General features: G+C 42.7%; 1 protein-coding gene across 1 annotated transcript in view; it reads right to left on the bottom strand.

The window, feature by feature from the left end:
* Window positions 1–21650, bottom strand: part of pcdh15a (protocadherin-related 15a) — a gene marked incomplete at both ends in the record, with an annotated part of 306543 nt that overhangs the window by 233352 nt on the left and 51541 nt on the right. The window contains 2 exons of the mRNA XM_079842239.1: window positions 14102–14167; window positions 14399–14413. Of these exons, the coding sequence (XP_079698365.1) occupies window positions 14102–14167; window positions 14399–14413 (81 nt within the window). The remainder of the gene's footprint in view (window positions 1–14101; window positions 14168–14398; window positions 14414–21650) is intronic.

Here is a 21650-nt window from a genome sequence, read left to right as displayed (position 1 = left end):
AGCAGGTCCCTCCTCAGAGAGACCTGCCATGGGGGACCGTCGCGCAGGTAGATGATGTCGGAGAACCATACTAAAGTGGGCCACCGGGGTGCTACTAAGAGAAGGCTGATGCCCTCCCGGCGGACACGCTCCAGTACTCCCGGGAGCAGAGTGATTCGGGGAAAAGCGTACAGACGTAGCCTCGGCCACATCTGTGCCATGGCATCCAGCCCCAGCAGGGCCGGATGAGTGAGGGAGAACCACAGCGGGCAGTGGGACGTCTCTTGAGACGCGAATAGATCCACTTCCACCGGGCCCAACCGCTCGCACATAGCCTCCACCACCTCGGGGTGGAGTCGCCATTCCCCGGGCCTCAGCCCCTGCCTCGACAGGATGTCTGCTCTCTAGTTTTGGTCCCCGGGGATGTACATCGCCCTGAGGGATGACAACCTCCCCTGGGACCACAGGAGAACCTGATGCGCCAGTCTGCAAAGAGGGCGCGACCTCAGGCCCCCCTGGTGGTTTAGATACGATACTGCCGACATTGTCGGATCGTATCAGGACATGGTGGCCGCGGAGGTCCGGGAGAAAGCTACTCAGAGCTTTGTAGACCACCAGCATTTCCAGGCAGTTGATGTGCCAGGAAAAATGCCGGGTCTCCCACAGAACTCTGAAAAAGCGGCCTTCCATGACCGTGTCCCAACCAGTGAGGGATGTGTCTGTTGAAACGGTTTCCCGACAACATGATGCTCCCAGCACTGGCCCCGGGGACAGGAACCAAGGTCTCTTCCATATGACAAGGGAACGAAGGCATCTGCGCGTTACCCTGATCATACAGAATGAATTTCCCCTCAAGGAAAGCCCCCTGGTTCACTTACGCATCAGGACATGGTGGCCGCGGAGGTCCGGGAGGAAGCTCCTCAGAGCTTCGTAGACCGCCAGCATTTCCAGGCTGTAGATGTGCCAGGAAGAATGCCGGGTCTCCCACAGACCTCTGAAAAAGTGGCCTTCCATGACCGTGTCCCAACCAGTGAGGGATGCGTCTGTTGAAACGGTTTCCCGGCAACATGAAGCTCCCAGCACTGGCCCCCGGGACAGGAACCAAGGTCTCTTCCATATGACGAGAGAACGAAGGCATCTGGTTCCCAGCCACCACTGTAGGGGTCTCGTGCAGCAGGCCAAGATAAATTCTGTTGGACGCAGCTGCCGCAAGTCCCAGCAGTCCTAAACTGCTGTACAGTGATGCCCGAATGGAGGAACCTGATAATGATACGCTTCGCCCCCGAAAGCGAACCTCAGGAATCCCCCGTGACACAGAAGGATGGAACATGGAAGTATGTGTCCTCTTTAGATCCAACGTGACAGACCAGTCCTCAGACTGGATCTGAACCACGACACTCAAGCATCTTGAATCTGAATCTCCTCGGAGAACGATACAAGTACCTCCGATCTAAAGTTGGACGCAACTGGCCATCCTTCTTAGGAACTATGAAGTACCGGGTGTAGGACCCGGACTCCCTGACTGGCGGAGGAATACGTTCAAAGCCTCCTTAACCGACAGGGAGTGTACTTCCTGTTCCATTACCCGCACCTGCTCTGGGCCGACCACAATCCAGACCACCCCGTTAGACTTTGGGGGAGGGAACTGAACTGCGGCCTGTAACCCCGTTCTACAGTACGCAGGGCCCATGCAGATATATTCGGAGGCATGCGCCGAGATAATCTGCTAAGGGAACCAGCCTCTCGAGGCCGGCCTCGGGTGTCAAACGAGCCTCCTCCCCGACCCCCTGAAGCGGCTAACCGGCAGGGCGAAATCGAGGAAGATTTTCGGTGTGCGTACGCGTTTGCTGGACCGCCGCAGGTCTTTGCTAGAGGCGGCTGGTGCAGCGCGCGTGCGCTGAGAAACGATGTGGCCCGAAACGTACTAGACGGCGGGAGCACAACATCGATTCCCAAAAGCTCCACAGGGGAGGCGACCTCGATTGCTCCTACCCGGGAGAGGGGGCCAGCCAGCAGGGGCCTCATCTAAGGGAGCAGCTCGACAGGGCCGCAACCTCCAATCTTAGATGGATATCCAGACAAGTCAAACACGCTTGGGCGACAGACTGATTAAGTATCTAACTTAACAAAGTCAGATAACATGACATCAAATGTCATCATAATCACCCAAACCGTGCAACCTGGTCTGAATGATAGGCTGAGTAAAAAATACATCTAACTCCTCATAGTCAGATAATATTTTAATTTAATTCCTCGGAATTAAATGCAGCCATAGTAAGGTGAAAGCGAATACTGTTCGATTATATTATATACGGCTCGAAAATCACACGTTGCCTCAGCAACGCGGCTCAAGCAGTTATAATACAATTGGCCTTCCTCCCTCGAGAAGAAAGCCAAACAGTATCACATTTCACAAATACGGTGAACATGGTCTGAATAATAGGCTGAATATCTAACTCCTCAAAGTCAGATCATATTTCATTTAATTCCTCAGAATAAAACGCAGCCACAATTATCAGACAATACTGCTTAATTGTATTATATACGGCTCGTAAACCACACGTTGCCTCAGCAACGCGGTTCAAGCCGCTATAATACAACTGGCTTTCATCCCTCGAGAAAAAAGCCAAAGGGCGCGAGGCTGAAACACCCGAAGGCGCACGGCAGTCCGCGTCGAGATATTTCTGAATGAAAACAGCCCGCCCCTTCAGGATCTGACTGCATGCCTCGCACCCACAGTATCCCTTCTCACCGTGTCACGTTGTATCACTCTAATAACAGACCCAAACCTGCGCGCTGCCTCGGCAACTCGAGGTTGAATCTGCATTAGGAAAGGCGAGCCTCGATACGGAGCCCATCTAATTCCTCAGAATCAGACAGCTCACGCATCGGGTCCTCCACCCCGGGGGAAGAAGCCGCAGCGCGGGCTTCCACGCGGGGAAGGAGAACAATGGAGCTGTCACCGGGAAGGAGAAGATGCATAAGCACTCTCAAGTTCCCCTGACAGACCCATCTGCGAGTCCATGATAGATCAACCGTGCTGCCTCAACAGCACGGGACCGGGCATGGAATTCGCGAGCCCTGTATGCTTGTGAAAACAACGTTGGTAGATAACAACACCAAATACTCTCAGACTGGTAACAGAGAGCGCTAACGCTGAAGAGCAAAAAAGCTATCTCTGTTTCGTTCAGACGTCTCTTTGTATCTTCCGGGTATGCCGTCACATACGACGTCATCACGCAACACCAATCGGATTGGGCTGATTTTACAGTTTCTTCAGACGCTTTACGCGAGGGGCGTTCCCCAAAGTGTCGTCACGATGACGCAGTTCGAGTTCCCTCGAAGGGGAACATTTATGTAACAGTTCACCTGATATTGTGTTGCTGATTTGAAATATATTATTTAAATATGAGTACATTATTACTGTGCACTTGTATTAAATCTACTCGCTTTGCTTCTAACGGCTGAGAGAGAGAGAGAGAGAGAGAGAGAGAGAGAGAGAGAGAGAGAGAGAGAGAGAGAGAGAGAGAGAGAGAGATCACCCGTGTTTTTTATTTTATTTTTCTTAAACCTTATTTCCCAGCTCACACTTTTCTTATCCTAATTTTACAATTTGCAAGTTACACAAAACACACAAGCAGTGCTGACTGACTCTGATCACAGCCAGGTGATCGACTCCAGTAGTATTACACACAATGTTAAACACCCGAAGCAATAGATTGGGACCCGACCCGGACCAGGCTGACCATTTAAAATATAGACCCGATCCCGTATGGGTCCCGGGTCGGGTCCACGGGTCTCGGGTGCTCCGTGTAGACCTCTAGTTTCAACATTGGATCGAACAACTAAGCCCCCCTGGATCGAGCAACTAAGCGATAAACGTGCCTTTGAAAAGTTCAAAATGTTGTGCAGTGCCAGGTTATGGAAAAACACAGTCGCTGTATATTCACAGAGAGACTGAAGTTAAAAAAACTATGCTGGGCCTTCCATATTGGAATCCGATAGGAACTGAGCAACACACTTAAGTGAGTAAAAAAGCTTTTACTATGTCACTATTGCTTTGTTACAGATCGTTTGATATATACTGATTATGTGTGCGCGTCTAACCAAAATCAACTGGGGAACTTTCTGAAATTCCCTTGACACTGAATGACCCTATTTTATCTAATATATTGAGATCAGTATGACATGCAAATTAAAATGTACTGTATAGAATGACCTTTGAATGGTTTTTGTGTTGCCACAAGGCATGTCTATTGCGGTCTCAAAATTCTGGTCAGTTGATAATACCTAGAATATATATAGCCCTGTTTCCAGCTAAATTACCCAGAACAATATGTACCAGGAACTTTTTTTACAGGAACTTTTTTTCCCCAGACCTGCTACTGTCTGTGTTGCCACTGCGGTCTAAAGTACCGTGAAGATTTGGCAAATTAGTCCAGAAACGTGGGACTGCGCATGGCTGCTCCTCCCAGTCAGCGACGGACAGGAATCATTTTTGTGCGATACTGTCTGCAACAATAACAAGTATGGAGGAGATGCAAGCAGTGCTGCTTTTGCTAGTTATGTGGTTTACTAAAGAGGTAATTAACAAAACGGGCGGAAAAGAGATGAGCACTGATACTAAAGCGTATTCTGAAAGCTTGTAAAGCTAGATTTAAATTAAGACAACGTATGTTATGATCAGCCATTACGGACATTGACCATGCGATTGCTGAGACAACGCGCGCCATCGGACAGAAAGAGCAAGACTGATATTTACTGAACGCAGAACGAACCTCGCAAAAGACTTTTAAACATGCCCGTTGAAATAAAATGCTGCGTGGAGTCAACCGATCAGCATGTTCAGTGGCCAAGTCCCGCCCCCCTGAAGTTCTGGAACTTTGAAAAAGTACTACCTCGCAAACAGGGTAGTTTGGAGGGGGAAATATTTACCCGGAACTTCATTTAGACCCTGGTTCCTGCGGTCGAAACACACAGTACCACCCCAAAGTTCCTAGTTCCTGGGGAAAGTTCCTGCGGTGGAAACGCGGCTAAAATCAATTGCAGGTGGTCGATCCTTTTCCTATTTAGCAACTAAACTTTGAAACAGTCTTCCTAGCATTGTTTGGGAAGCAGACACACTCTGTCAGTTTAAATCTAGACTAAAACACATCTCTATACTATGACATACACATAGAACATTATCAATTTATATTATTTAAATATGTTAAATGATTGTTAGGCTGCATTAACTAGGTCTACCGGAACCAGGAACACTTCCCATTACACCTGATGTACTCATTACATCATATAAAAGAATGGCATCTACGCTATTGTTAGTCTCTCTGTTTATCCCGAGGTTTACTGTAGTCAGCCGGATCCAGATCACATGGTGGACCTGCTCCTAAACACAACCACAACGCAGCCCTGAAGTGTCAGCAGAGACCGTGTCAACTAGACTCGCCCTGTGAAGGCCTCCTTCCCTTCCTTTCTCCTTTGTACAGATAAAAACACACACGCACACATACGTGGTCAAACGCGCTTGCCTATAGGCTGAACACATAATGTTTGCGTACATAGCGTTGCCGTTTTCACGGACTCGCCTTTTTAGGGGTTTGGGCGGGGATGGTTGTGGTATAGTTTCAAAACCATTTCAAACCTATTTCCTGGTTTCGTTCTTCGGCCACCAGGTGCTGTTGCCGTGTTGATGGGGTCCGGAACGCATTGGGGGTTTTCTGTTTTAGTTGAGGATGGTGTTGTTTACATGGCGCCAAATTAAATAACTAATCAGTTTTTACAATCAAAACAATCGATCAAAAACTTACTTTAGCTTTTCATCTAAAACAAAATTAATTTCCTATTATCACTGTAAAGCTGCTTTGAAGCAATCTGTGTTGTGAAAAGCGCTATATAAATCAAGTGTGTATAGTTATGTATATACTGTAGTTTACATGAATGTTTTATTTTGTCCCAAGTGTTTCCTCAGCAGAAAAGAAATTATCTGTCTGCTTTTGCATGGATAATAGTCAAACACTGATCTAAACTTAAATTGACCAGTAAAGACTCTGATATTTTTCAAAGAGCTGAGCCTGCCCTGAACTGAAATCCTTGCCACACAGAACCCTAAAGGACCCTGGGGTCAGATGGACTCTAATATTTCAGATGCCTTGAGATATATTTAAAATAGGTCACTTTTGATGACCAGATATAACGTCTATGATGCAGGGATCAAAGTAGAGCCAGAAGCTCAGGCCAAATGTATTACCACAGCAACGGTGCTCTGATTTCAGTCCAAACATACAGAGGCCTTTAATGAAGAGGATCGTCTCTGATATGGGATCTATTTAAGTATCTCATATACAGCAGAACATAGACTGCCGAGATCTCGGTGCATTTGAATTGATCCAAAATGTCAAGTGTTTATATAATCTCATACTGACTCTTTTCCTTTTCCTCCCACAAGCAATTTCTCTCTGTCTCCCTCACCCATCTAGTGAGTACTTTGCTAGCAGCTCCATGTTACTTCCGAAATGAAGCCACAGCGACCAAAACAAGAAAATAAAAAAAACACCACTGCAGTATGTTTCTCTAACATTAAGCTTACACAACATTGCCCATAGTTTTGTCATCTGAGACATTTTTCAAGGAATCACAAAATTGGCAGTTTGTGTACCCCCAACAGACTTTTTCACAATTCACTATACCTCAAACAGGAAAAGTTCAATTCAAATGCAGTAGGCCTTTTTACTGCTGGGTTTATGTGCCTGCTCTAAATGCAAAATTCCATTTAAGTTTACTTGGCCTAACATCATACACATGCCTGAAAGTGTTTCTGACATCAATAAAATGCACAACCCATGTTGTGTTAAGCCATAAGCATGAACTCTGTAGCTTCTTCTGTTCCACCACACATTATCAAATCTTTATACATTTGCAGATTAAACTGAGCATATATCAAAACAAGAACTTTATAAAACCTTTGTGTCATGTACAATGTAATTTCAGTTAGATTGAAAAATACATCCACTGGACTCAACAATAAGGATTAAACTATTGGTTTTCTTTTACATTTATAGGGCTGAGTGGTATATCAAGTTTGTCAGCGGGGGAACTAGAGATTTCATGCTGGGCGGGACCAGCGGGGATGGGAGAAATAGGGAAATTTATTTGGACTAGATGCTCCAGCACAGAGGACTTTCCTTTACAGCCCGTGACCCAAAGAACAGCCAGCCACCATCCCACTTCAGGCACACAACGGCAGAGCCCACCGCAGATGGAGGAATTAAGCCTGCCGCGATTAATGAGCCAGAGCTGACAAGGTGAATGTTCGTCGAGTACGAGGGAATGGAGGAAAACCCCGCCCACACTCCCACCACCGAGGGTTAGCTGATATAAAATTTGGCTGGATGTTTTGAGAATTTGCTTGAGAAAGATGCAGGATATTCAGAGGAATAAAAAGTCTTTAATGATACATCCAAAACTAACATTGACGATACAGGACCAAGAACTAGAGAGAATTCAGGTCTTATGTAGACAGGTGATGATTAAAGTAACTTAGGGACATGCAAACTCAATTAATTACTAGCAAAAGGAACATAGGTAAAAGAGGAACAGGACACAAAGAAAATGAAACCAAAACAGAAGTACATGTGACAACAGTAAAATCTGCAATATTGTAAAATATTATTAAAATATGAGGGGCCGTCCAAGCCATAATTCATTCTGGTACTCTCACACACATACATTCTCCTTTCACATACATATATTGTCTGCTCTCACACACTTGCATTCTCCTTTCACATACATACATATTCTACTCTCACACACATATATTCTCCTTTCACATACATATATTGTCTGCTCTCACACACTTGCATTCTCCTTTCACATACATACATATTCTACTCTCACACACATACATTCTCCTAGAAAATATATGTATGTGAAAGGAGAATGTATGTGTGTGAGGGTACCAGAATGAATTATGGCTTGTACGGACCCTCACATAAATACATACATACATATATTAAAATATAATTTCATTCATCTCATACTAATTTGGTGCTTAAAGTGGTGATGAATTGAGAAATCAACTTTCCCTTGAGCTTTTGATATATAAAAGGTCATGGTAATATAAAAATGTCCTGTAAGTTTCAGAGCTGAAAACTTCCTTGTTAGTCAAAGAAAAGCTTTTATTGACACCAGGCCCAGCAAACAATCGATTTCAGAATGTGCCCGGCTATGACGTGATTGTGTAGTGAAGCACCGCCTCAACCGAAGAAGAACAACGCCTGATTCTGTAGCCCCGCCCACCGACTCATGCCACAAACATGACAGCTAAGAGCAGCATAGAGCTAAACAGCATCGAATTTCTAAGCAGTAAACATACCACATAAGCTTTTCGGATTCTGATTTTTAAGCATTCGGATTCCAATATTATGAATGCATGGATGAACTTTATTGTTAATTAATATCAAGCTCATGTGGGGAAGACATTGCACAAATGTTTATTTAACCACAGAGTCGTTTGTAAACAAGAGACTGGATTTGCAGACAGGATGAGATTACATGAACGAATGAAGCAACACACTAATGTAAGTCAAAAATGTTTTTTTTTATATGTGATAGTATTGCATTGTTACAGATCGTTTGATATCTATGGATTATGTGTACGAGTCTAACAGGACAACTTAGCACACTGTCACAGGCTGGAGAATACTTTATTTGTGGTGTTCTTGGTTCATTACTGTCTTGATGTGCGTTGTTCACTCTGTGTGTGTGTGTGTGTGTGTGTGTGTGTGTGTGTGTGTGTGTGTGTGTGTGTGTGTGTGTGTGTGTGTGTGTGTGTGTGTGAGTGTGTGTGTGTGTGTGTGTTTGTACGGTTCGCGGTTATATTCATCAATCGGGTGGGCCAAGTAACGTTAATAAAAAATATCATTCAAATCAATTGCGGGTGGATGAGAGATGAATCATTGTGTTTGTTTGATAAAGACATTTTGCGAGCCCTGGCTGTGGGCTGGGCGATTCATTCCGGTTGCCGTTTGCCACACGCTGTCACTGAAAGGGATAAATATGCAAATATGCAAATCTTATCCAATCCTAGCCGTGGGCGTTTACTTCCAAGTCTTCAGTGCGGCACGCCCATCTAAACGGAGTGTCTTGAGAGAGCCTCAAAACCAGGTCAGAAAATAGCCTATTACTTATTCATTATGTTGTTTTTGAATGTAAAAACCACGCAAACGTCATAAGTTGACCTCAGACAACAGTATAAAAAAATTTAAAAAGCCAGTTCTTGACCCCTTTAAGAAACCCAGATGAAGACAGAGGGAAGGCGGAGCCTGTTGGAGCAGAAAGGGTGGCCCTTTGGAGCCGCAGGGCTGAACTACTGCACATTTTTAAACATGCAGCAGTCCACTGTAAAAAAAAAAAATCAGGTCTCCAATTGAAAATTTTATAGTGACTGATCACATCTAAATTTTTTAGCGGGCCAAATTGAATTTCTGTGAATTAAATTGCATCAATTCACAGAAATTCAATTTGGCCAACTGAAAAATTTAGATAGAAAATTTTCAATTGGAGACCTGATTTTTTTGTACAGTGTATTTCAGCTTAATTTTTTTGTGGAAACATGATAAAACAAATAAAAAAATCTGGATTCTTGGATGAATAGACAGTTTAAACAGCATTTATGTATTTTTGTAACAATGTTACTAACAAAAAAGTTACTTCCCCAAACCTTTGAATGGTATTGTACATGTGGAACTATATGTTGGAACCATTGGAAAAAATGTAACCAATTTTTTTAGCCTTGATGCTCAAACCTTTTTTTTTTCCTTTTTTTTTGGAAGAGTCATGCAATAAAATATTCACAGAAATAGAACTAATATCACCTGGATAAGATGCAGTTAATTTGTCTGTCTCTTTTGCTTTTCTATCACTGCCTCAACAGATACACTTGTTCCTGTTTTGCTTAAGTGGCCCAGAGGGTCCCTTTGGCTGTTTTGCCTCATCACAGTCCGCTAGAGCGAAAAACAAAAAACAAACTAATTATTTAAACACATAAGCAGACGGAGTAAAATATCCATTTAACTGCTCCCCATTACTGCAACTACATTTCCCAGCAGGCCTCTGCCTCGATGCACTTTCCTGAGCCAACACACAGATGCTGAACAAACTCTTTGACCCACAGAATAGGTAGAGGAGAGGGAGGGGAAGAGAAGGGGAATGAAAAGAATAAAGAATGGAAGGAGTAAACAGACAGTAAATTCGCATATAGTAGCCAACACCTGTCACATCAACAAACAGACAGTGTTGTCAAACGCTCTGTTGAGTGCCTACAGCGGCAAGTAGCTCCTTTATAAATGCATGATGTGGTGTAGCATCACCTGCACGCAGATACAGTATGTGATAAACGGCCCCAGCGTGCCTCCAACACAAAAACACCATCTGTGGCTCCAGCGAGAGCACACCAACACACGCGTGATTCCAACCTGGAACAACAGGTAACTGCCCATTCAGCTTCAGACAACAGCATGTCTGGGAAGTTTGAGACTGAACTGAGCATAGCAAAATTCACCTTTAAGTCATGCTTAAAAGTGAAATTATAAAGTCATGCTTTATAAAGCATTATAGCAGAAGTTATCAACATTTTTATCAATTTGGCAGGTTAACACAGGCAGCCCCTGCACTTTTCTGGGGCAAAAAGCATCTTTCTTTATTGAGGGCCATTCAAAAGCTGTGTATTCTGACAAAAAAAAAAAAAAAAACATTTTTTGCAAGCAACAAATAATTGACTATAACACACTTATTTTTTTTTTAGAAAGCTCTTAAAAGCGTGAAATGGACTTCTAACGTTACCTGTCTGCTGCATTTGACATCACAGCTCAGGATAATAACTAGTGAAGTGTTTGGGGCTGTGGACGTTATTTATTTTTTCTCTTCTGGTTTATCATTTGTCAGATGAAAATCCATTTGAAAAGTAACAGCTCATCTCTCCCCAATATACCACAGAATTTGATGTATTATTCATGTATTTTTCTAAGTAAGATCGAAGTAATTTTATATATTAAAGTCTATATAAACTACCAAAATAACATATTTAAAATAAATAATAATTTTATTCAGCAAGGATGCATTAATTAATCAAAAGTGACAGTAAAGACAATAACTTTATATTTCACATAAATGCTGTTCTTTTCTTTTCATCAAAAAAATACTAGTCAAATGTATCATGGTTTGCACAAAAAATATTAAGCAGCACAACTTTTAACAGTGATAACAATGTTTATTGAGCATCAAATCAGCATTATAATGATTTCTGAAGGATCATGTGACACTGAAGACTGGAGTAATGATGCTGAAAATTCAGCTTTGCCATCACAGTAATAAATTACATTTTAAAATATATTCAAATAGAAAACAGTCCATTTAAATTGTAACAATATATCACAATATTGCAGTTTTTACTGTATTTTTGGTCAAATAAATGCAGCCTTGGTGAGCAGAAGAGACTTTCAAAAACTATAAAAAATAGGCAGCGTGTATTTGCAGTGAAAAGTGTAAATAGCTTTTAGATGCTATTTATACTTAGTGCAGTATTTTCACCTCAGTGTATTGCAATACAAAAAACAGTATGCAAGTAAGGAATAATTGACTTATGCAAGTAAGGAATAATTGATGACAGACCGTTTAATTATTCGAAAAATAAAGCACACCCGAGGTGGTAATGTGGCCATGACGCAAACTATTCCGCTTATACTACAGTTACCACACCTCAAAACATTCTTCAGATGATGCATTTCAAGACATTTTTTTGGTTTTTGTCCTTAAAACGATCTCGAGTGCAGGACTAATTTCTTAGGCATCTAAACCCAAGCCCTGTTGCTAATTCCAAAACGTTGTTTTAGAGCTAGTAATGGAGGATTCAGCCACTGATAGCAGACTAATGCAGTTATTAATTTAGAGAGAGAGAGAGAGAGAGAGATTAAGCACGTGTAAATTACCTGGTTCTGTGCGTCTCTCAACAGTGTCGGCAGCAGTGTCTGTACTAATAGCAAAACTGTAAGTTTATCTGCTTTAAGAAAAGCGTGTTATCTCGTCTAGTGAGACATGTCATGTAGCTTTTAAGCTGCTGAACCGCGCTGACAACACGTATCTGTGCGAGTATGTGTCTGCATGTGTTTGAGTTGAAGACAGAACGGGAGAAAGAGATTATGTGCTTTTCCATAATATATAATAAATGCATTATAAAACGTAATTTTGTGGCAAAAAACATGAATAATTTGTTGTTTTTATCCTATTGTTTACTATATTTATTTGCTTGAAGTTATATGGAACTATAATGCGGTCAAGACCTGGAACTAGGCGTGCATTTGCCTGAAAATTATTGCACACCTTAGAACATTCGTCAACAAATCAGATTCAAGCATTCAACTGCCCTGTAGTATAACAACATATCCGGTGTATATGATTTTATTTATTAAAATCATAAGTGGATGCTGCCTTTTGGGACATTACTTGTCCCCATCCCTAAAGGCCCTAAACGTTAAACACTTTATTCCCACTAATAAATACCTGTTAGGCACTTTATTTCCACATTTCAAATATTTCCTTATTTTTTTTATGTATCTCCAAATTGATATGCAATGGGAAAGGGGAGACAAATGAGTTCGGAAAAAAGGCGGATCCGAACTGGTGAAAAGGTAACGCCACCCACTTTTCTCTCCATACTACTGATATCAATAGGATTTATTTTGTAATTTTGTCTGGCACAATCAGACAATTGTCCTATTGGTAAGCCCCTCCCATCGAACGCAGATGAGCCAATGGCAGTTGAGTATCAGTTGCGCTGGGACCGGAACTCGGACATCTTTAGGTTTCAGCGCCATAGAGAAACATTGGAAAATCCGAAGCTGTCATCGGTTTTATGGTGTTTATGCTACAAAAATGGTGAACGTCGTGCCTGAGGTACTGCAACACAGGGATCGTGAGAGGATTTTCTGGTTGCCATACTCTAATTAAGTTACTATTAAAGCTAGTAATTCCCTGCTAACGTACAAACCGACTAACTATAACTAACTGTTCTCATGCATGTAGGTCAGAAACACGAAGGTCTACATTTCAGTGCATCTCTCCATATTATTAAACTGATTAAATGTGAATTTATGTAATCTTACCCTGCGGTACATGAACAGTGTTGATCCTGGATGTTATCATCTGCGATTGTAACAATAGGCTTCTCCCGTTTGCATTGAGATCTGTAAACCATCGCTTCCAAATTAATCTCACCATATTTATTTTATTCCCATTTTATTTCTGTGAGTTTAGATATGTTTAAAGGTCTGCATTACCTGTCTTATAAGGAGGACTCCTATTTTGACGTGTGTTATAGTTAACGGGTAGTAAAGGGAGAGCTCGCACGCAGTTTATTGGAGTTGTTTTGCAGATACAAAGTTCACCAGTTATTAACTGCACCCCCGAAAAGACAAAAGGTCTATATGTTTGTTTACTGTGAGTGTTTTTGTGTAATTTGCTGTGTATGTTCATGGTAATGCCACGGAGAGAGGGCTAGAGAGAGAGAGAGTTTGTGAATGAGACGTTAAAAAGGCGCACATTTGCTTTGTTTGTTCAGCTCTTATGATGATTTTTTGAGTGAAAAACGATGTAATAAACTTCATAAAACATCAGTAAAGTTTGGCCATCATTCGGACGGGGTATACGCTACATTCTGTGTTCAAAAACTTGGGATAAGGTTTTCACACTGACAGCTGTACATTGTAAGATATAGCAACTCCGTTTGTTTGTCCGAGTTAGCAACAGTAACTAAGGGGGGCGGGGCTTACCGATAGGTCAATTGGTGAGCGGAGTTAATGTAAATAGCCTCTGCCAACAAGGGGGTCTTTTTGCATTTGGTGTGAATATACACTCCGTAAACTCCGTTTTCATCTGACATTAACATTTCTATCACAATCTCCATGAACCCCTAGGGCTTTGTGAACCCCCAGCTGGGAAATTCCGAATCACACCACAGAAAGTCTAATTAACTTCATAGCTAAACAAAACACATGCCAAACTATGATTAATAGCAGATCAAACAACTCACAGGAAGCAGCATGCTTCAGATGATGGCCCAGATACTTACCATTTGGACTTTCCTCATCAATGGTGACGATAGTGGCAGGTGGACCTGACCGTGACAACTTACACTCTGTCAGAATCAGAAAGAGAGAGAAATAAAGTCAGACTCAAATCTGCCATCACCTTCAACACAACACATCACTCATATCTCACTCATGTGAGGTTACATCATCTAGATTATGAACAGCCAACACTAGTGTTAAATGATTTTACTGGGTGAATAAGTAGAGTCAAAGAAAGAGAAGAGAGAAGCCTGTCAAATTAGCTTCATGATGTGATAGAGGAAAGAAAGAAGTCTTACCCTCATAGTGCCAGTCTGAGGGGCGTTAGTGTCAGCAGCAGTGAGAAGAGAAAAGAAGAGAAGAAAAGGAAAGATACATATGAGAAGAAAGACAGCCAGTGAGAGGAAAACAGAGACTAATGTACAGTACAGGGCTGTGCGCAATTCATAACTGAACTGGGAATGGCTTTTAAATACAAGCTCAATTCCTGAATTTGACAATTAAAATTAAATGAAATTCAACGATTTTAGTAATACATTTCCTAATTGTAAAGTCACTTTCTCTAAAAGCCTCTGCTAAAAGACTAAATGTAAATGCATTTCATTTCAAGCATGAATTTTGCAATCATAGATTCAACATATTAGTTATTACATGAGGGAAATTTATGAAGGTAAATTGATGCCATTAACACTTCATCTCTGCACACACCGAAGGTGCAGGCACCTATTGAAATCGTTAGATTTCTTCTTATTATTATTATTCTGCCGAAAGTCTATGGCAGCCCATAGAACCGCTTGCGGGAAAGTTATGAAATTTGGCACACAGATAGAGGACAGTCCCAGCATTAACCACACCAATTTTGGAATCTCTAAAACAATCCCTCGAGCGCCACAACCTGTCCAAAGTTTGACTCATATTTTTGCTAATAACTTTAGAACCATAAGGGCTAGAAACAAAAGTTTTTCCTCTGATTCCTTGGCTCAAGCCAATTCGATGGCACCCTATGATGTCATTTTCCATCATAATAATTTCCCCGCCATTTTCAATTAACCGACTAATTAGACTCTGCTGACAAAACCGTATTAGACTCAAGATGATTAGTCAAACTGTTATTGTAACGCTCAAATGAAAATCGACAAAGTGCCCACAAAAATGAAAGTCAGGCTCTATCTCCACAACGCTTTAGCATTTTTCATTTGTGTGTTATGCCAACCATGACCTGAGGCTGCCTGCAGCGTTTCGGCGCAGTGCCACCTAGTGGTCCAGAGATACAAAAATTTGATATTTTTGATTATAACTTAAGAACGCTTCAGCCAAATATCACAAAACTGGTCTCTTTAGAGTCCGGGCATCACGCCGAGCCATACCATAAACAAACGCACTGGCGTATCATTAAAAACTCTGTGTATCTTCGTCACCAAGTCCTGAAAGTACTCAAAAAGTTTCAAGGCAGCGCCGCCTTGTGGACAAAAGTTATAATGAATTTTCCAATAATGCTAATAACTTTTGATTAAATTTGACTATTGGCATAAAACTTTTAATAGATTCCTTGGGTCATGCCAAGAACATAGATCCCAATTTTACCATATTTGGCCAAACAATCTGTTCGCCATTTTGATTTCCTTTAGAAACCTACTTTTTCAAACTCCTCCTAGACCATTTGTCTGATTTTCACCAAAATCGAATCGTAACATCTTCAGACTATTACAGCAACAAGTTATTAATTTCGTGTCAACAGACAAAACCGTTTTCATATACTGCAGCGACAAATTTGAGCCATGATGCCAAAAATGACTCTTGAGGCTGTATCTCTGCAATGCTTTGACAGACTGACACCAAACTTTGCCTTTGTCATTGCCATCTCACTCTGACCACACCACATCAATTTCGTTACTGTGTCACCTATTGGTCAAAAGTGACAGACCATTAAATCATATTATTAGTGACTGTATATATGATTTTTCAGCCATTTTGCCTAAAATCATCTTAAATTATCCTTAGTTTTGATCGTCTTCGTTAGCCACAATTTTTGATGACGCCATCACGAATTGTGTCATACATCAAAAAAAGCTGAGTAAAACCATTGTGTTAAAATATTGAGTGTTTTCTGTAAAATGAGACAATTTTTATCGTTTTACTCCAATGTATGTGGGTAGGGCGCTCTTTTAAATCCAGATAGGCCTAATTATCTAAAAAATTCTAAATATGCTGCAGAGCTGAAGTGGTTAAGAATCGCATGTGCAGGGTAAGATTTGTTAAAGTGTACATTAGATTGCAAGCGTAAATTAAATTTGCAATGCGCAAGAGAAGCTTTGTAAAGATGTTAATCGCCTTTCAAGTGTATGAAAAAATATTTGCAGCATTTTACTGTTATTCATAAGTGTAAGTCATGTATTATGAAACTGCAGCTTCATGCTAACGCAAAATAAATATGATCTGTATTCTTCTGACTTCCATTTTTCTGTGCTTACACTTTTGACATGTTTCTTTGCCAAAATACGGCCAAAATCATTGCACGCCAGTGAACATTTGCAAGCGAAAACAACAGTCAGGAACTGCAAAATAGATTGACTGTGTAAAACAAAACAAAAAACTGTTGCAAATGTCTAAATGACTTGTTGTGTACGAAGGGCAAAAAAATTCTGTACAGTTCTGTCTATCTTTTGCACTTGTTCATTATAAATTTCAAGCTGCAAATATTTTTTTCTTACATTTGAAAGGTGATTTACATCTTTACAAAGCTTCTCTTGTGCATGCAAATTTAATTTACGCTTGCAATCGTATGTACACTTTCACAAATCTTACCCTGCGCATGCAATTCTTTATGGCATCAATTTACCTTCATAGAAATTGGCTTCTTTGCACTTTATTCAAACTTTATATTACATATTTATTAAATAAATTTGTATGCATGTTGTGAAGTTGTGCCTGGAGTGTAAAACTATTGTGTTCCAAATCCAAACTGTATAATTTCTCATGATGCAATGAAATATATGGAATTGAGCGGATGTCCTTTTTGGCCAAGTTGCCACACCAATCTTTCACACACTCATTATTCCCAGCCTATAATTAAACAAATCTTGTGACAAGTATTAGCTTGATATAAAATGTTATTCTGTGGGTAAACATAGGCAGATGGAAGGATCTGCCAAGGAGGATATTGTTAAAATGGTCAATGGGTTTTGGATATTGCTCATGAGAAGTGTGTGGGCAACATTTAGCTGTGCTTTATGACCAAATCAAAATAGCTCTGTTTTCATGGTAGAATATAATTTATTTCACAATATTGAACTGAAAGCACAACGCAGACTTATTGCTCATTCTAAATATTTCAGGAAATAAATATGCATAAATTACTGACAAAATACTTTGTCAGAAAAACCTGCTGAACTAATGAAATATCTCTGTGACTACAATTGGAATTCAGTACATTTCTCTTCTTGTCATTCCAGTTCAGCATCCTGTGTGGGTGCCAATTGAATTCACAGTCAGACTCAAGAACTGAAAAAGAGCTATTTTGAACCTTGGTACAGTGGCAGCCTTTTTTTTTTTACTGACCATGATACAGCAGTCTCACACACATACATCAACAATGTCACCCACACATCGATTAGCTTTAAGTGTCTGAGACGAATCACATTACACTCTGAGTCATGAGGGCAAGAGATGCCAGAGGATACACACACAGCAGATACTGTTCCCCCTATACCGTATGTCGCCTAACTCTTCTTACGCAACTAAGCACCAGTTGGCAGGTGAGAAGCAGGAGATTTTCTTCCCATTAATTATTGATCACCTCAGGCCTTTATCCTGATCGACTAGGGGTGTGAATATGAGTGAGTCAGCAGGGAATTAATTCAATTCACTGGCTTTCAATTTGATTCAAAGGCAATTTTTGTCAGTCAGAATGACTCGATTTTAACTCAGAATAGTGATTAAATTCAGTGACCTAAAATTATAGTAAACTTCAGTAAAGAATTTTGAGTTCAGAATGTAACTGTGTATATATCATGATAAAACCCATCAAGTTACAACCACATTATCTGTAACCCAAATAAAGGTAAATGTTGTCAACATTAATGGAAAACCAGATAAGCTGCAGAAGATTCCGTTACAGCCATTTGGGCAGACACAGTGAAATTCTGTATCCCGCTGGTCCATTTCAGTAAACCACATGGTTCATGAGGCTTCACTGCACCGCCTGCTTGGGGGAACACACATACTGACAAAATATATACCCCGAATGCACTGCAAGTTGTTTTGGAAAATAGCTTCTGGGAAATTACTATAACATGTAAATGTTCGCCAACTATAGGAACAATATGTTACAGTGCATACAACATTAAAGTGATCATGTCATGTAAAGACAAATTTCACTTTGTTATTTTAAGGATGGATGGATGGATGGATGGATGGATAGATATAGAAAGTACTCTCCTTTCCACCAAGACCATCTACTAAAACTAAGCAGCAAAAACATTTGGCCAAAGACTGTGAGTAAGGTCTGTTAATCATTTCACATGCAATTAGGGCATTTATATATGAGTCTTAAAGGCACAAAAGAAAAAAAAACAATCATGTTTATATCTAAAGGTCATAGAGAGGCTGGAAATGGGCATGATAAAATAAATTAAACTAGAACTCGACCTAAAAACCTTCATTGCCATATACTCTTAAAAATAAAGATAAAAATACTGTATTTTTTTCCATTAATTTCTCCCATAGGGGTTTCAAAAAAAGTATTTGAAAGTCTCTTCAAAATCAGAAAAAAAGATGAAGTTACATGACTGTGTATTTAACGGCTTTAGTGATAGAAAGAACTACAATACCATGAAGCATTGCGAACAGCATAATCCAATTAAAAAAGATGGAGTAATATAAAAATGTTGCTAAAATATAAAAACAATGTTCGAGGTCGAGGGAGACTCGATTATGTCATTTGTGGTGCTGTCACATGGTGTTTTGGTGTTGGTTCATGTTTCATGTGTTTAGTTCATCAAGTTTACTGTCATGTTTCTAGTTTGTCTTGTCCTTTCAGTTTCCTGGTTTTGTCATGTGTTTCATTGTCATGTGACTCCCATGCCCTCATGTGATCTTGTGTCTTGTCCTGTCATTGGTTCATTGTCTCATCACTGTTCACAGGTGTCACTTGTCTTGTCATTAGTCTGTGTGTGTGTGTATTTAAGCCCTCATGTTTGCCATGTGTCTTTCTCTGTTATTAATGTTGTAACCCGTTGCTGGTGAGTTTTCTTGTCAAGTCTGTTTTGTTCAGTCTAGTTTGTCACAGCCAAGTTTTGTTTGTTGTTTTGCCAAGTTATGATTTATGTTAAGATTTATGTTTGGATAAATAAAGAACTGCACATGGGTTCAGCAACTTGCCTCCAGTGAAAAGTGTTACAGAATAACAGACCGCCATAATGAACCCAGCAGTTTGTCTCTTGCGCCTCCATCAAGGTGACCAGGCCGTCGAGGACTATGCCCAACAATTTTGTGAGCTTTCCAGCCAGGTGAACTTTAATGATGTTGCCCTCAAGGGTATTTTCTTAAATGGACTTAATGACCTTTTAAGGTATTTGATGCCAGAGAGCAATTCTCCAGGAACTCTAGCTGGATATATTGACTTTGCACTCCAGTTGAGTGGCTCATCTTTTACTGTGGGAACGGTGGATGAAGAGCTCCACGTTCCCACAGTACTCTCCACACCAGTGAGCCAAGCCCACAAGCCCGCTCCAGCCCACGGCCACGAGCCCGCTCCAGCCCACGGCCCCGTCCAGGCTCCAGCCCACGGCCCCGTCCAGGCTCCAGCCCACGGCCCCGTCCAGGCTCCAGCCCACGGCCCCGTCCAGGCTCCAGCCCACGGCCCCGTCCAGGCTCCAGCCCACGGCCCCGTCCAGGCTCCAGCCCACGGCCCCGTCCAGGCTCCAGCCCAAGGCCCCGTCCAGGCTCCAGCCCAAGGCCCCGTCCAGGCTCCAGCCCAAGGCCCCGTCCAGGCTCCAGCCCACGGCCCCGTCCAGGCTCCAGCCCACGGCCCCGTCCAGGCTCCAGCCCACGGCCCCGTCCAGGCTCCAGCCCACGGCCCCGTCCAGGCTCCCGTCCAGGCTCCAGCCCACGGCCCCGTCCAGGCTCCAGCCCACGGCCCCGTCCAGGCTCCAGCCCACGGCCCCGTCCAGGCTCCAGCCCACGGCCCCGTCCAGGCTCCAGCCCACGGCCCCGTCCAGGCTCCAGCCCACGGCCCCGTCCAGGCTCCAGCCCACGGCCCCGTCCAGGCTCCAGCCCACGGCCCCGTCCAGGCTCCAGCCCACGGCCCCGTCCAGGCTCCAGCCCACGGCCCCGTCCAGGCTCCAGCCCACGGCCCCGCCCAGGCTCCAGCCAACGGCCCCGCCCAGGCTCCAGCCCACGGCCCCGCTGTCCCGCCCAAGAAAATTTTGGGGGGGGGCAAGGGGTACATGGAGGCCATGAGGGCCACGTCTCTGTGGGCCCCTGAACCGCCATTACCGCCATGGCCTGATGAACTGTCGTTGCCGCCATGGCCACCCACGCCTAAGGGTCCAGGTCCTCCCACGCTTGACGGTCCAGGTCCGCCCACGCCACAGGGTCCAGGTCCGCCCACGCCACAGGGTCCAGGTCCGCCCACGCCACAGGGTCCAGGTCCGCCCACGCCACAGGGTCCAGGTCCGCCCACGCCACAGGGTCCAGGTCCGCCCACGCCACAGGGTCCTGGTCCGCCCACGCCACAGGGTCCTGGTCCGCCCACGCCACAGGGTCCGCCCACGCCACAGGGTCCAGGTCCGCCCACGCTCCCAGGCCCGTCCAGGTCATGTCTGTGTCCGGTGCCCCTGCACGGGCCTGGCCCACCATCCCTCCCCCAAGACCGCCCCCCAAGACTTTTTTTTGTTTGGACTCTTTATTAGGCCATTGAAGTGTTGGTGTTGTTTGGGCGTCAGGGGCCGCCCATAGAGGGGGGGATCTGTCACATGGTGTTTTGGTGTTGGTTCATGTTTCATGTGTTTAGTTCATCAAGTTTACTGTCATGTTTCTAGTTTGTCTTGTCCTTTCAGTTTCCTGGTTTTGTCATGTGTTTCATTGTCATGTGACTCCCATGCCCTCATGTGATCTTGTGTCTTGTCCTGTCATTGGTTCATTGTCTCATCACTGTTCACAGGTGTCACTTGTCTTGTCATTAGTCTGTGTGTGTGTGTATTTAAGCCCTCATGTTTGCCATGTGTCTTTCTCTGTTATTAATGTTGTAACCCGTTGCTGGTGAGTTTTCTTGTCAAGTCTGTTTTGTTCAGTCTAGTTTGTCACAGCCAAGTTTTGTTTGTTGTTTTGCCAAGTTATGATTTATGTTAAGATTTATGTTTGGATAAATAAAGAACTGCACATGGGTTCAGCAACTTGCCTCCAGTGAAAAGTGTTACAGGTGCTTCATGGGAGTGGGCAGAGCTAACAATATATTTTGGCGTGTTTTGGATCTCTGATTGGTGTAATTTCCTTATAAAGAAAATAAATAGAGATTTTACTTCCGGATCCCGATTGCTGCACTCTATAAAA

The sequence above is a fragment of the Gobio gobio genome (assembly GCF_949357685.1).
Source record: "Gobio gobio genome assembly, chromosome: 18".
In the NCBI taxonomy this organism is placed as follows: Eukaryota; Metazoa; Chordata; class Actinopteri; order Cypriniformes; family Gobionidae; genus Gobio; species Gobio gobio.
This window is presented reverse-complemented; position numbering and strand designations above follow the sequence as displayed.